This window comes from Physella acuta, unplaced genomic scaffold (genome assembly GCF_028476545.2).
Source record: "Physella acuta isolate Inbredline_101_S28 unplaced genomic scaffold, ASM2847654v3 ptg001079l, whole genome shotgun sequence".
Lineage (NCBI taxonomy): Eukaryota > Metazoa > Mollusca > Gastropoda > Physidae > Physella > Physella acuta.
In genome coordinates this window covers 412,417-429,012 of record NW_026732596.1, presented here as the reverse complement: position 1 = coordinate 429,012, position 16,596 = coordinate 412,417, and the positions used below count along the sequence as shown (strand labels likewise).

At 35.3% G+C, this 16,596-nt stretch overlaps 1 protein-coding gene across 3 annotated transcripts in view; it reads right to left on the bottom strand.

Annotated features, from left to right (window-relative positions):
• Positions 1-11,488: 11,488 nt before the first annotated feature.
• Positions 11,489-16,596, bottom strand: part of LOC131955562 (excitatory amino acid transporter 3-like) — a 31,592-nt gene continuing 26,484 nt past the window's right edge. For all 3 annotated transcript variants that reach the window (XM_059319724.1, XM_059319725.1, XM_059319726.1), the window contains exon 12: positions 11,489-12,439. In XM_059319724.1, the coding sequence (XP_059175707.1) occupies positions 12,218-12,439 (222 nt within the window). In that variant the 3' untranslated portion in view covers positions 11,489-12,217. The remainder of the gene's footprint in view (positions 12,440-16,596) is intronic.

Below are 16,596 nucleotides of genomic sequence, written 5' to 3'. Positions count from 1 at the left end.
TTTTATACTAAACTATTTCATGCCCAAATTATTTTATAGAAATCTATGTTTTTTTTTAGCTATTGATTTGGCTAATTTGGGATAAAATTTAAGTTGAAATAATAGGGCCTATTCGCGAAAGTTAAGTTTCTTAACTACCTCTTTTATTCTGCCGGTAATTTAAAGTGCCTAAATAGCAGAAATGATAGTGTAATTGATACCATGCGGGAGGTACGGGTCCAAGACACATCAAGTCAATCTTACATTTACATAATTTTTTTCAATTTTTTTTTAAATATGCGAATGATAAAGTTGCCTATCGTGACTTGGCGGGTCACGGGGCGGGTGAGGTAGAGTTCACCTGTTTCTGTCTTCTCAGCATATGAAGGGATAGTGTGGTCAGACCCATGCTCAGCCGAAATAGATGTTTTTAAAAGACGAAAACAGCATAACTACCGTTGAACAGCAGGGTTTTTAACGAAATCTTTTAAGTCTCTTAATTTTAAGTCTCTTAATTAGCTTGTGCATTTAATATGGTATTGTGTTGACTAATACTGTATATAATTTGGTTTTAATTTTTCTAATAGATATTGGTAGTCTGTGTTTTTTTTCAAACAAGTATAAACATAGACAGTACAAAAAACAAAATCTTTTTTTTTTTCATAATCTTAACAATGTTTCATTCTAATGCTCTTGATGTATAAAAATGTTTCTTTTCCTAAGTTTCCGATAATGACTTTTTAACAACTGAATTACAATTCATTTCATTACTCACTTTCCGTAGCTAAATACATTTTCTTCAGTCATCTCTCCCGTTTCTTCCCATTTCTTCAACTCCGAACGAAATTGAAAAAAGTAATTCTTAAAAAAATATAGAAAACCTAGTATGGCTAGGACATGAAGAAATCGTTGATGAATGTTAATTTAGAGAAATATTTCTTAATTGTCTTAAAGAATCTTTAATTGAAGCTAATGTTTTTATCGTTTCAATGAAAATAAAGTGTTAAGTATTTAAACATTTTTTTTTACAATTACAGAAGTTACATAAGAAATTAATTATTGTTTGTATGTTAAGAAAGTATCAACACTGTATTGTGTTAATTATGCCCGTCTTAGTTATCGATTTTTTAAACTGTTTCTCTTAATAATAGCCTCCCTTGAATAACATTTTCTTTTTATTGGTTACCAAACGGGTGATAATTCATTGCCACATTCTACGTTGTTATCACATTCCTTCATCTTAGAATATTAGATAACATGCTTACTTACAGATGAAACTCTAAGATTGGAGACATGCATACATCAGCGTTTTAAATAAAGTAAAAGAAGAGCAGTAGCATCACAGCTGTCAATGGTAAAAGTATATTTGTAACGTAAACAATAGTAATAACCTGTAGAATGCGTGAATATGACCGGTAGGAGGGTCTATGCCGCTTCACTACCGGGAATACAGACTCTAGTATAGTATAACTAGACGTACTATCATTAAGGTCTGATGACTAAGTGTCAATTTAATGCACAAAATGTACAGCCTTAGTATAATAGCGGTTTTCACCAGGTCCGATGACCCAGAGGCGTAGCGAGGGGGGTGGGGGGGTGGGGGGGGGGGGAGACGGGACATATGTCCCCGGGCACCGATCTTAGGGGGCGCCAAAATGGGTTGGAAAAATAAATTGAAAGGTTGAGGGGGTGTGCAAATCGAAATCTTGAGGAGGGGGGGGGGTGCAAATCGTAAGTTTGAGGGGGTGTGTGCAAATCGAATCTGCGATGACCACTTTACTCTTGCAAGGGTTTATGACCTGTAGTAAAATAGAATGACGCAGAATATAATTCTATCGTATCCGTTGCTGATACACGTGCAGGATGAAAGTTGTACAGTAGGTAACTGAAATTTCTACTCAACTGCCACGTGGAATTTCGTCACGGGCAGGAATAGTTTAAGTCAAAAAAGTATTCAAATGCCCTGTGTGCTAAGACACGGGCAGTGTAAAGTTAAGTAAATCAGTTCAGTTATCGACTGTCACATGCAGTAAGCCACGAACAGGGTAACAGTGTAAAGTATTTAAGTAATAATTCATAACAGCAAGATTATATATATATATATATATATATATATATATATATATATATATATATATATATATTTATATATATGGTATTTATTGAAACTACTTGTTACAGTGATAACCAAATATCATGCATATCAAAACTGGTACAATGAAAATAAGAATTAACTAAGTAAAACCAAAGCCAGAACACGTGGAGGTCGGGCCGACGGCCCCAACGCCCAGTGTTTCTTCCAGGCATCTCTTCGGGGATGAACATATATACTTTTAACAGTGTCCGCCCCCCCCCGAAGAAAGTCTACCGCCCCCCCCCCCCCCCGAAAATTTCAAGTGCCCCCCCCCCCCCCCCCCCCGGAGAAAAAAAGTCTGGAAGAAACACTGTCAACGCCGCGTGCACCAGCTGAGCTGCTCATTGCAGGAAGAGACGGCGTGTGTTTTTCTTAGTTGCATCATCTTTTATGCATTAAAAATTGGTGGTATGTCACGTGAATAATCTAGCCAACTAGAGAACATCATGTGAGGGGAGCGAAAGATAAGAATGTACGTAGCTGTTGAGGGGGGGGGGGGGGGCAATAGCGCAGGTAGAAGGTGGTGGAAGAACAAAATAGAGGTAGTCCTAAACGGTTTTAACGTCGCAACAGCTATGATTGAAATAATTTAATGTAAAGATCGATCGTGATTGATGTATATGACTGAGAAATCATTAAGGGATGCATGTACAATGGTTTGGAAACACTCGACACTCATCATCGTTCACCTTTAAACATAATATTAAAGATTCGCTTTATAAAGTTGTATCGTCATTATCAAGATGTAAATCAAATACATTGTGAGCCGTTGTATGTTTTAATTTAATTTTAGTTGACATACAGCATCAGATAGTGCCTGTAACGTACGGGTCAAAAATCGTATTTGACGAAAAATAATGTATTATATTATATAATGTTTTATTGGCACCTCAGGATGAAGACCAAATTCAACAGTCACCCATGTAGATTTCAATATTTAATATTTCCTAGAAAACAATATTTAAAATTGTAACAAGTAGGTCTAAAATCGTCTTTGTTGCAAATTAATGGTCTCAAAAATATAAGAATTATTTTAATGTGTATCAATATCTTCTGAAAGATTAGTATAAAATAGCATTAATACCATTATGACAATGGTTTTTTTTTTACCAAAAAAAAAAACCGCGGGTACATAATGAAACACCTTTTGTATTGTACAATATTAAATAACGACGATCGGCCTTAAATCATGTAGATCCAGTTCTGGAACTCACCTTGGAAGGTCTGCATATAGCCCAGCGCCACAAGAACAGTGACAAATATGACGGCGTTATCTATAATTCAGCTTTAAAAAAACGTTTATATGGTCGTGATTGGCGGTGGATTGAATTAAAATACTTTACACGCTGATAGGAACAGTTATACACCACGTAGGTTTTATTTGTAACTTGATTGCTTATTCAGACCAACGTAAAAGTCGTTATGTATAAAGCACAATAAAAATATATAACAATAATAATCATTAAAAAAGTTTTAAAAAACCCACGTTTTCTGATTGAACTAAAAAGTAGAAAATAAATACTATACATCACAATAATGCAAGCGATCACTCTACTATAAGCGATCAAAAACGTGGGGCGCCGAAGTAAAAGTTATATTACTATTGATTAGATAATACTATTGACTTTTATTAGGGAGCTTGTAGAGAGTCAACAGTATTAGAAACTGTAAGAAAATCACGGCGCCCCACGTTTTTGATCGCTTATAGTAGAGTGATCGCTTGCATTATTGTGATGTATAGTATTTATTTTCTACTTTTTAGTTCAATCAGAAAACGTGGGTTTTTTAAAACTTTTTTAATGATTATTATTTTCTACTTTTTAGTCTTTGTCTGTTTGCATTAAAATCTTGCTATCGATTTTATCTTTTCACTTTTTTTTTTGGGTAAACGAAGACAACTCGTAAAAAGACAACTCGTAAAAAGACAACTCGAAAAAAAATCGTTGTGTGAATACGTTACTGACTAGAACACATAGATTTGAACCCGTGTCGAGTGGGATAGCAATCGTGTGCCCAACCACTCGACCATATCGTCTCCCCCAAACTGGCCTACATCCTGTAAGTTTAAACTCGGTTCAAAGTAAATTATTTGCCCCTAAGCCTGTGGCAACGTGGGATCGTTCGCTTCACTGCGCGCGAGGTACGCGTCGCTGGTTTTTTTTTCTAATGGCTCGCAGAGGAGAATTATATATATAGATTATATAGCGGTCTAAAATGCTCAATAAAATGTTTTCATTGATCAATTTAGTAATAATAACAATTGCATATTCTATGGTCATCCAAAAGAAAGCTTCCCTGAAAATTTCAGCACGCTAGCTAACTGGGAAGTGCCAGAAATTTTGATCGCAAGATTTGATTGGAAAGACAAACAAACACAGAAGACACAGAGAAAGCAAGTTAAAGAAAACGTGGGAAAAAGGGTATAACATGGGGCTTTTAAAATTATTAAATTCTGTAAGCATTGACTAGAAAACCAATAATGATCCATCATTAATTCTATAAGTGATGCTATCTTTGCTCTAATTTCTCTCTGAATCTATTCTTGTTTTAATGCATTCACCCTGATATTTAACAATGTGTCCTAAAGAAGTTGCCCTTTCTAACCTAGAGGTTCATAGTACAGATGAAGTAGAGTTTACCAGTTTTAATCAATGGCTTAAGTTGTACTAGGGGGGGTCATCCATAAATGACGTCACGCTTTTTTTGACGATTTTTACCTCCCCCTCCCCTCCGTCACACGTCGTCACAAAAAGCCAGACCCCCACCCCCCTAAAATGGGGTCACATCTCAGCCTACAACCCCCCTCAGAATTGCAGTTGAATTTTTTTTCTAAACATGGTTATTTTTCTAAAATCTTGTCTGAATTCTGTCAAAATAGAGTATTTTAATCAATTCCAATTTATTAAAAGTTTTCTAAAACGCTAAATAAGGTCTAAAACTCGTTTTCTAACATTGCTTTTTTATAATGCAAAAGCGTGACGTCGCACTATCTGAGCCCCCCCCCCACCCCTCCCCCTCATCACACACCGTCACAAAATTACGGACCCCCCTCCCCCCTACGAGTGTGACGTCATTTACTTACAACACCTAGGCCCAGACGCCTCTGCTTTCCAGAACGTGAGTAGGGTGACCCTCAAGCCAGTGGCGGAACTAGAAAAAATGGGCCACCCCGCAAAAAAAATTTTTGGGCCCCCCATATATATATATATATATATATATATATATATATATATATATATATATATATATATATATATATATATATATATATATATATATATATATACATGTCATGTGTATCAGTGGCGGAACTAGAAAAAAGCCCCCCCCCCCCCGAAGAATTTTTTTGGGCCCCTATATATATATATATATATATATATATATATATATATATATATATATATATATATATATATATATATATATATATATATATATATATATATATATATATATATATATATATATATATATATATATATATATATATATAACAAGGTTCGCTCTCAATTTAAAAAAAAGTCCATCTGGTACACGAATAAATCAGAGGTTTTCCAACACACCAGCTGGCCCCTTTCTAAATCTAGTCCAACACACCAAACTGAGGCTTTCATCAAAACGTTACTAACCGTGTGCCCTGTTTTCCAGAAGTTGAATTAAATGTTAACAATGTCGACAGTTCATTTCTTGGATCTTAGGGCGCGGGTTTGTCCACACTACCAACTAGACACGCCAAGGCATGCTGTAAATCCCTCGGCGACGGCCCAGGTGTCAGGGGAGTCACGGGGCTCTTGGAGCTACCGGTTACATTACTGCACGGGTGATGGGTGTGACACATTGTTTCTTCCGGCAGAGCTCCCCCCCCTCCCCTCCCCCGAAAACAGTCTACCCTGGAAGAAACATTGGTGCGAGACCTAATTAGATTTAGTCATCGAGTGTAGATCTAGTAGCGAGACTTATTCCTAGTGTTGTGGGAACTTTTAAACGACTGTCTGTGGGGGCCAACTTGCTCATATGTGATGCGCTCAGGATGACACTGACGCCAGTTGTATTCAAGTAGTAACCTCATCCGCTTATGCAGGATCACGGGGCGCTAAATCACATATTTCCGTTAGGAGTCCCCACTCAAATATGTACAAATGTTAGGCCTATGACAGAAACCTTTGCGGGGCTGTACTCAACAGCTTCCCAAGTTTTCATGGCGATTGGGTGAATGATGCAGTAATGCATAATAATAATAGAGAGAAAAATGTTTTTCACATGTACAACTGTATGTGGCCAGGTCACGCGTTGGATAACCTTCTGATTTAGGGGAGGGGGGATTAACAAAAAGCCAGACCCTCACACACCCCCACCTCAATGACTATTAATAATGTTCAATTAATTCTAAACGTTCTAATTAATTTCTAAATAATTATATAAAAAATAATCTTACCTGCCCTGTTTTGTGAATTAGATGTGCCTAATACTATGAAAGTAAATTAATATGTGTTGACTAGATCTAGTGCTGTCTAGTGTCTGACAAAATGTGCTGAAGTGGTGAATCGTACGGTTAGGAAGTAGTTCATAAACGATACATTGATCTACTCGATACTTGTGAGGTTGAGAAAGAGGGATGGGATAGGGGTCGGCTCGGGAAAAAAACTTGAAAGGGACAACAAAACGCCTTGATCTATGTACGTCAGCATCGCCCATTGTAAAACTTACTCAGGGGAGATAATTTGAAGTATAGGCCTTAAAAGTTTACTGTATTTCTTGTAAAATCAAAAACAAGTAAACGTATATAAAACTGAAGTTTCTAGTATTATATTATTTTTTTTTTAAATTATTTGTACGATACAAGATGGTACAGGATACAAATTCAACCACTATCACAAACACATATTAACATTGAAAAATGTACAATGGATTTCGGGTCCCCTACCAATGCCGCAAGTAAGCACCGCGCATCATGAAAGTATTGAAAACCCACTTCATATGTAGCGGCTTTTCGTGCTATGGACTTTGTTGTTTTTTTAAAAAGAATTTTGCCGGCGACAGCGTGTGTTTGATTGTAGGGAAATAGAACTCGGCCTTGACGATGGTTAAAAAATACAACTATAAATTAATCTGTTTTAAATATGTAAAGAATTTGTCGACAATTTTTTAACCCCCTTTTTGGTCCCCATCCCCTGCCCCATCTGCCACAGTATACTTTGGAGGATCGGTCAAACAGTTACGTGTCCTCTATTTAGCTATCAAAGGGAGGGGGGGGGGGGGCAACGAGTCAAAGAAGTCATTCAAAATTTGAAGAGTTGCCTATATTTTACACTGTAGTTTGTGTAATGGATTTTATCTTATGCGGAAGAGCGTGGTATAGTGACTGTAAAATAAAGATAATCGTACCGCAGCTACAGTGTTTTTCTTTTACAAACCAAATATTAAGGCAAAAATTAAATTCAAAATTAAAAAAAAATAATTTTGGTCAGCCGTGGGCCCCTAAACGGCCTTCCCCCCCCCCCCCCCCCCGCGCATTGCGGGGTCTGGCGGGACTGTAGTTCCGCCCCTATTCATCAGGTAAATGAACAACTACTGACTAGTGTCTTTAACAAAATGTGCAGAAGTGGTTAGTTTACAGTACATAGACGGTTCGTTAATCTATGCATTACATCTTATTGTAAGAGTAAGGGTGTGGTGGGGGGTAGAAGTGAGGGGTAGGGGGAGGGGGGGGGGGGGAGAGAGTTGGGAAGGGAAGGGGACAAGAAAGCGCCGATAAACATCTACATCAATAGTGCCGACTTTTTCTGATAGTGTAGAAGACCAGGATAGTCGCCTCGCCGCAACATTTCCCCAGCCCGATTTCAAAGCGTACCGGCATAGTCAAATTTCAGATGCTTCGTCTTTGAAGTTGTCTATACGTCTGGCGGTCTCTCGAGCTATAGTCAGTGCATTTTTCTCAAAGACGTTTGCCGACTATCGTGTTTGTTTGTAACTGTAGAAGAAAGATAACTCGACCTCCACCTAATTTTTTTTTTTTTTTTATAATTAATTTAGCCAGGATTTTTGGGCCCCTAATTGGTCTGGGCCCCCCCGCATTGCGGGGTCTGGCGGCACTGTAGTTCCGCCCCTGCCTCAAGCGATGTGGACTCGTGGCCTTCCAACCGACTCGCTGGATCCAAACTCGGGACTTTCGATCTTGCATCAGCAAAGCAGTCTTGGTCTTATAAGATGTCCCTCATATTGAGGGAGCCAAAAATTTTAAAAAGTTACTATTAGAGGTCTTATACAAATGATAAAGGTTTAACTTGTACGAATATTTTTTAAATCAATGCTAATGTTATTAGATTTGTATACTTTATATCTTTTTAGTAGCCAGTTTTGTTATCATATTTTTTTGATAAGTTCTAATATTTACTATACATGTTTAATTAAATATTTGGTATAGCTACATTTTCTCCATTGTATTGTATTTCTTATGCGGGTATTTGTTATTTTTTTGTTTCTTTAGCATATTGACTATAAGTTGCATCCCTTTACTAGTTTTAAAACGGGAGATAATCCATTGGCACTTAATTTTACGACAATAATAATATCAAACTAACCTCTTTCTTTTAATGGTCATATTTTTAAAAAAAGTACAATTTCAAATTTAAATTTAAATGTGGGCAACAAAGTATTTTTAATTTTTAATAAGTAATTGTTATTTATAACATGTTCATACGCAATGCAAATCATTTCATATTCCCATATGTCGAGGTCACAAAAATAGGCCTATCTGTGTTGCACACTTCTCCTTTTCAGTATCATTTGGACTTTCTTTGTGGGTTCCTTTTGTTAGTATAGTATAGTATGGTAACTCTCTTTGACATTCAATTAGATGGTTGAGAAGTTGAATCCTGACTACTGATACCAGTGTTCACATCACAAAATCAAGTTTCCATAGCATAACTATAGAACGTTGTCTCCGTTGTATGGCAGTGGCGTAGCCAGGATCGTCTCAAGGGGGGGGGGGGGTTCCAATTTTTACCCGGGGACAAACTTTCGAATTGCACCCTCCCCTCAAACTTTCGATTTGCACCCCCCTCAAACTTTCGGTCTATTTAACTCACTTCCTCGTCATTCTGTCTGTCGTCAGTCTAGATTGAAACGCAGGAGTGAAAATTCGGACAGTTCTACTTGACCGATACGATTCACAGTTGGCACGTGGGTCAAGACATGAAGACAATGCAATCTGAAACTAAATTTGACTTAATTGGATGCCTAATTAATTTTTTATGAATTAATTCAAATTTGGACCGAATCAATAGGCATGTCTATTCAACCACACCACACGCGTCATCACGTTCAAAAGCTGAAAAAATAAATAATACACTACTATTTAAATTACTATAAAGAAAAGCATGGGTCTCTTCTCAAATATTAGTAAAGGTATCCAATAGGTACTAAAGTACTAAAGTGACCCACGCTTTTCTTTATAGTAATTTAAATAGTAGTGTATAATTTATTTTCTACTTTTTAGTGCATTAGTAATAAAAGCTTGTTATTAAAACGTTTTTTAATGAATTTTATTTTTTAAGTAATTTATAAAACAATTTTTGTGCAACTAAAGGTCGTCTAAACTTGCGAATGATTTGCTCAGTTTAAAATTAATACGTCACATGGCGCCGTTTTAAAATTGTGAATATAATGTTCGTACATTTTTGCCTTGATATTTGGATTGTAAACTAATGATGTAACTGCGGTACCAGTGGCGGAACTAGAAAAAAAGGACCACCCCGCAAAAAAAAATTTGGGGTCCCCCCATATATATATATATATATATATATATATATATATATATATATATATATATATATATATATATATATATATATATATATATATATATATATATATATATATATATATGGGGGGGCCAAATTAAACACATTTAGAATAAAGGTAAGAACAACTCCCTGCACTCCATTTACATTTAACAGCAAGTGTGGACCGTCCCCTAAGCAGACAGTTTTAGGAAAGAAATAGCAGCTGACATTTATAATAGGAATGTTTAAAGAAAAATAAACAACCGTTTTGTAACAGTACAGCTAGCAGTATACACAATTAAAAAAACATTTTAAAAGTTAGTCAAATATAATTTATTAAACTTTGCAATCTTTGCAATTACAAAAGTATAATTACTGTTAGTTTCATTTTAAAACAACATAAAAATAAAATGTATTATACAAAACAATGAAAATTGGAATAAAACAAATATATTTAGTTTAGCTAAAAGAAAGATGCACAAAGAAACAAAGGTTAATGTACAAACTAGAGTAAACATCCAATTTTAAATCTCTTCAAATTGGAAAATGTTGCTGAACTTAAAAAAAAGTTCATCAAAATTTTGTTTTTAAGCATAATCAACTTCATTTAAAAAATTTCAAGTGTACATTTTATTTTAAGCAATTAATGCACATCAACTTACATAAAAAATATTCTCTAACACTTTGTATAATTTTTTAATAAAAAAGTATGCGGGTTGGTAAACTTTTATTAAGTTTGCAATAAAAAAACAATTTAATTTTAATTTTGCAATGATTGATATTTGCGTACATTTGTATTGTTAAATAAGTGATGTTTGCAAAATAAAAAAAAAAAATAAAAAATCAGACATAATTCGTTAAAAGCTTTTAGAAAATCAAATAAAATTGAAATCTTTTCACTTTTCAAGATCTTACTTACACATGACATTCCTTATATAAGGCATCGCCACAAAAAATATTACGACAAGCAGTCTAAAGTTTGAATAAAAACTACAACATCGTCTTTCCCTGAGAACGTTTACATACAACTACACATAATTATGAAATGTATGTACATATATCAGTACTTCACATACAATTTCAAGTAATAAGTATCTTTATTATCAGCACACATTCCACTGATTTCATTCAAAAGTTGTATGTACATATAATCTTTATGTGGTTCTTTTATATCGATGTTAAACAGAACATACCCATACATTTGCTTTAACACTGTTTTAATTATATATGTGCATACAACTGATCCCACATATACATGACTGAGTTATTACACAAAGTGTGTACACACATACAAGTCAGTACAATGAAAGACAAGCCAGTTGAATGTAATTAATAAATTAACTAATTGATTCTAGTCACACCACATATTAACAAATAAAAATCTTAATAAAATCCATAAAAATGTCCTTTATTTTCATGTCTTTTATTTAAACTTCTAAAATAGTTTTACAATCAACAATTAAAATATTTGTGTTATACACAATTCGGAATAAATGGTTTAGAATTATTTCAACTGTACTTAAATTCCTATATTGAAATCAAATGTAGTTGATCATAGATTTTTTCCTATCTTTTAGTGTTTTAATTTTTTTTCAGCAGTTTGTAAATACTAAACGTATTTTTTTTTAAACTCATTGAAAAATTTACATTTGTAACCTTCTATATAATATTAATCGTCTTGAGTATTGGATTAAAAATAAATTTAAAAAGTATCAAGGATAAAAAGCTATATGAAATTGAACAGTTTTTTTCTTTACTGCAGTTTTTGAAAAACGAAATATATTTTTTTCTATTTTTTTCTTTGCTAAGAATAATGTTGTAAGACACAATAAGGCACCTTATTTCACAGGCAGATACATTTTAGCAGTAGTTTTTAAAAAATCACTTAAATCCTTCTATTTTTTCTGTAAAATGTACCATAAATAAAAAGAGATCAAAATGGATGTTTTTTAGAATAAAATCTCTTGACATCACACTCTCTTGGGTATAAGAAATAATAAACATTATCTAGAATACAAAGCTAAACAAACTTTTCAGTCCACGTTTTAAGAACGAACCTTAAACAACTTTTTTTTATATATTATAGAAGTAATAGTACTATTTTTTTGAGCACATAAAGGACTTCTTACGTAAAATAAACCAGAGTTCTGTTTCCAAATTTTAATGTTATTATTAGTTGTCTAACTATTTTTTTCTGTTATATTTGTTGTTATATGCTTTTATTTTCTGAAATGAAAATTGTATGCGTTTTTAAATAAATACTGTTTCTAAAATAAACAATTTTTACAGCATTTGTTCCTTCATTGAAACCCTCTTTGTTTTACAGCTTTGTACTGACAATATCCAAATCATAATTAAAACTTGTGTTGTAGTATCCCAGTCCGCCACTACTGACCATCCCATCGACCGTTGGTAGCTGGACATAGCAGTCTGCGCTGTTGGGATAACTGCCTGTCTGCCCGTTGGGTCTGGTGGGGCTGTCCACCTCGACGGTGCACGTACCGACCGTGTTGCACTCAACTTCCGGTTTAGGAGGCGGGATCTGGTGTTGAAGAGAAAGGGAAAAAAAATATCTAAATAAACTTTCCGTTGATGGTTTGTGATGTTTGGATGTATAATATAATATGGGCAGTGCCGGACTTCTGTCTATGGAAGCTGGGCTGCTGCTTAGGGGCTTCAACCAGATAGAGGTTTTAGAGTTATATTTGGTTTTTAAAACCTGGAAGATTTTTAAATAAACGAATACGTGTGAAGTTGCCAAAAAAAAATCATAAACTGCCAATGCTGAAGATATTGAATTTTAGATCTTCAAATTAATAGAAAAAGTAACTTTTTTGGATATTCACAAGAGACATCTCAGCAACTGCTTTTAATCCACGCCCTCTTCTTCACTTCACATTCACAGAAAAAAAAAAAAAAAAAAAAAAAAAAAAAAACAACAACATTTAAATATAATTTCCATTAGCTCATACTCGTATCATATTTTCTTTTTGAATAATTAACTGAAAACAGAAGACCAGGGCTAAACATACTTTTTACAAACTTCTTGCTTTACTGCCCCTGTCGGTGTCTTAAATTACTGCCTTTTAAACCGATTTATCATGAACTGGCGCCCCTGGCGCACGTCTCCAAAATCATTGCCCTTTAGAACAGCTACTGTGCACTAACTTAAATAATTTGTTACATATTGGTTGTCTAAACTATCATAGAGTAGAGTTGTCTCTCCTAGCCTTAATCAAACGATGCATATTATTGGTTTTTTTTTTCAAATTATCATTTTGTTTTCTAATGCATGGCAAGCAATCCAATAAAAAACGTCGAATTATTGATTGGAATAGTTGAAATATGGAGCCGAATAAGAAGTCTTTAATTTTAATAGTAGGGCATATAGTGTTGTATTAAAAAAAAATTACTCCAGCCGAAAATGTTTAAAAAAGTATTCTAATTTAAAAAAAAAACAACATTTTTTTATTTTCTTGTTTGTTTAAATTTATTTTCCTGTTGTTTAATTTTAAATTTATGTTTCTTGATTCTTCAATTTTACATCGAGCCGTTTAAAAGAGCAAGCTTTTAGATACTAGATCTAATAGCTCAATGCAGAATTCAAAATAATGTAGTGACGATTCCAATAGGCATTTTTGTGTGTGAGGATAACATATAAGGTACGACCACGACCAAAAATCTAATAATTATTTATTGTATGTGTTAAACATCAGGATACACAGAAATATACACCACTGATTATAGCAGAGTCGCTTACACAAGCATTATGTGTCTTTTTCTTTGTTCTTAATAGGGCTGGTAAGTAGGTCACCAACCAGTTCTATGGCTCATGTAGGTTTTATTGAGCCGTAGAGATGGTTAGTGACCTACTTACCATCCCTATTGTAATGTTGGACGGGATTTCCGCCAACGCAGTTAGTTAAGTATTGTGTCGATGTTTTATAAGCCAAATAGGTAGTTTACTCAAATTTCAGCTAGCTTTTCTTTCTGGATTTGCTTCCATAGCCTTAGTCCATCCAAGAATATACTACAAGGCAGCAGTTTCTTCGTCCAATAACAAACAAAGGAGTTTTCTGGTTGCCGTCCCCAGTTACTGAGCCTCATCTTCCTGGGGTTCGAACTCGGAACTTTTCTGGTTAAGCAACCATAAGCTTTACCGACCCGACGAAGCCGTCCCCTTTATGTGCCTATATAAGTATGTAGACATACATACACAAATCTATCTTTATCTCCATATGATATACATCACAGATTCCAAATTTTTGCGACCAGTGGCGTAGCCAGGATCGTCTCAAGGGGGGGGGGGGTCCAATTTTTACCCGGGGACAAACTTTCGATTTGCACCCCCCCCCCCCCCTCAAACTTTCGATTTGCACCCCCCTCAAACTTTCGATTTGCACCCCCTCATACTCTTTCTATATACCGAGGGGTCTATGGGGGGGGGGGGGGGGGTTATGACCCCCCCTAACCCCCCCCCCCCCCTACCTACGCCACTGTTTGCGACCCTTTTTTATGAAAGCCAAGGTGCCCGCGACCCACATACAATTTAAAAAAGGCATTTTAATTGAAGTAATTAAAAAATTACGAAACATTTTTTAAAAATTATTTTATTTTAAACAATGTTTGTCATTAATTTAATGATTTATAATTCCTCGGAAACGCTGGCTACATCAAGGAAGAAATGAATAAGTTTTCGTGTCAAAGTAGTTAATATTTCTTTTAGGTCAAGAAAGTCTTTCAGTGGTTCATTTCCAATCGATTCGAGATGTCCACTAATCACATCTCCCAAATTTTCATTTATTTACCTTTAGATACATCTACCACACTGCAGAAATTCCCAATATATTGTTTCCCAGATGTGTTTGCCACTAATGCAGCTTGGATTAAAATATGAGATGATTCTGAAATGCGGTAATATCCGTTTCCATTCCCTGCCGGTTAAACCTATTTTGCGTTTTTAATATATTTTCGAGATATACGACTCTTTTCAGTCAAGCTATGTCGTCAAAGTGTATCATGTAAAGATAGTTTCCCTTACATGCCAAGAAAACTGGATTTCATCAATCAATTCAAAGACACAATTCACAACACCTCCTTATACCAGCCAGCGTACTGCGGTGTTGAAAAGAAGAACTCCGTGATAAGAATTAATGTCTTTGTACAGTATTTTTAAACAAATGTGTGTTAAGAACTCAAGATTTGATGAAGTTTTATCAGCGAATCAAATATCTCTTACAGAGAAGTTTAAAGGACGTACGGGTTGATTGTACAGTGGATTCCCATGGCAAGGAGCAGTAGCGTACGCAGGGGGGGGGGGGAGCAGGGGGAGCGGCCGCTCCCCCTCTGGCCATTTTCAGCAAAGTGGCGCCTTTTTGGAAACTTTTTAAACTCACAGTTTTAAACAATGATATTTGTTAAAAAATATTTTTGGTCGGCACATCTATGTAAATCACAAGATTTCTTTTCATGCAGCAATTAAGCATTATTGTACTAGTCTAGTAGTGTCTACGTTTACAGCACGTATTAACAGCTGCATCAGTTCGCCATTCTAAAAATAACCATTACGATGCATTGCAATGTTCAAAAAACCTCTACGGTAGTACCACTTGGCAAAAGGGGTGTTAAGTTTAAGGCAACTGTATAATGTATTTGGTTACGAATAATTGAATTAGAAAATGTTATACATAAAACTTCACACATAATTACTTTATATATACAGTTTGAATCGTGTGATTAATTAAAAGAACAATTACATTCAGAAACAGTTTGGGCGATAGTGATTACGATTACAAATTATATGAAACAGTTACAACCCCCCCCCCCCTCCCCCATGGACCAATCTGTAAAAAAATATTGTCATAATACCACTGCTACTTATTTAAATCTATTTCTGTAATATATATTTGTGTAATATATATTTGTGTAATATATATGTATGTTTAGAACAGTCATCTAAAACTGACGCTATGTTCACTCTGAGTTGGTTATCTCTCCCCCCCCACCCCTACCCCACACCTCACCGCCGCAATTGTTAGAGCGACATTAATGTCACACTTAGGTATACACTGGGTTGGATAATTGACCTACAGTGAACGGACAGTGGTGAATGAAGCTGAACCCATCCCCCCCCCCCCCCAACCCACCCCGAACTGATCTGTTAAATACATGTAGAGAACGCGTAATGATGTACCATAGTACCATAAAAGTAAAAGTTTCCCTTTCAAACCTGACGGTCTATGGGGCAAGTGAAGTAGATTTCACTTGTTTCTGTGACCTCGGAATATGAAGAAATAGTGTGGTCAGCACTATGCCCAGCCGCCTTTACTCTCCCTAACGTGAGTTAGGTACCCATCAGAGTTGGGTGGACTCAGGGACGGTCTACTGGCTTGAACCCGGATTCGAACTCGAGACTTACGGGTTAGCAGTCCAGCTCTCTACCGCTAGACCACTCCGTCCCATAACAGAAAATTAGCTTTTTAAACGTAAAACTCTGTAAATATTGTTTTTGAAATAAACAGTAAAAAGGTGTGTAATCAATACAGTGATCTAACCCATACCTATCACTATGTTAAAAAAAATGATCTTTAAAGAACACAAAGAAGCAGTAGTTAATTAAAATATATATGAACTGAACTGAAAGACCGATATTTAGTTATATGTAGGCTGTTATTCCGAACGTTTTTCTATTACATATCG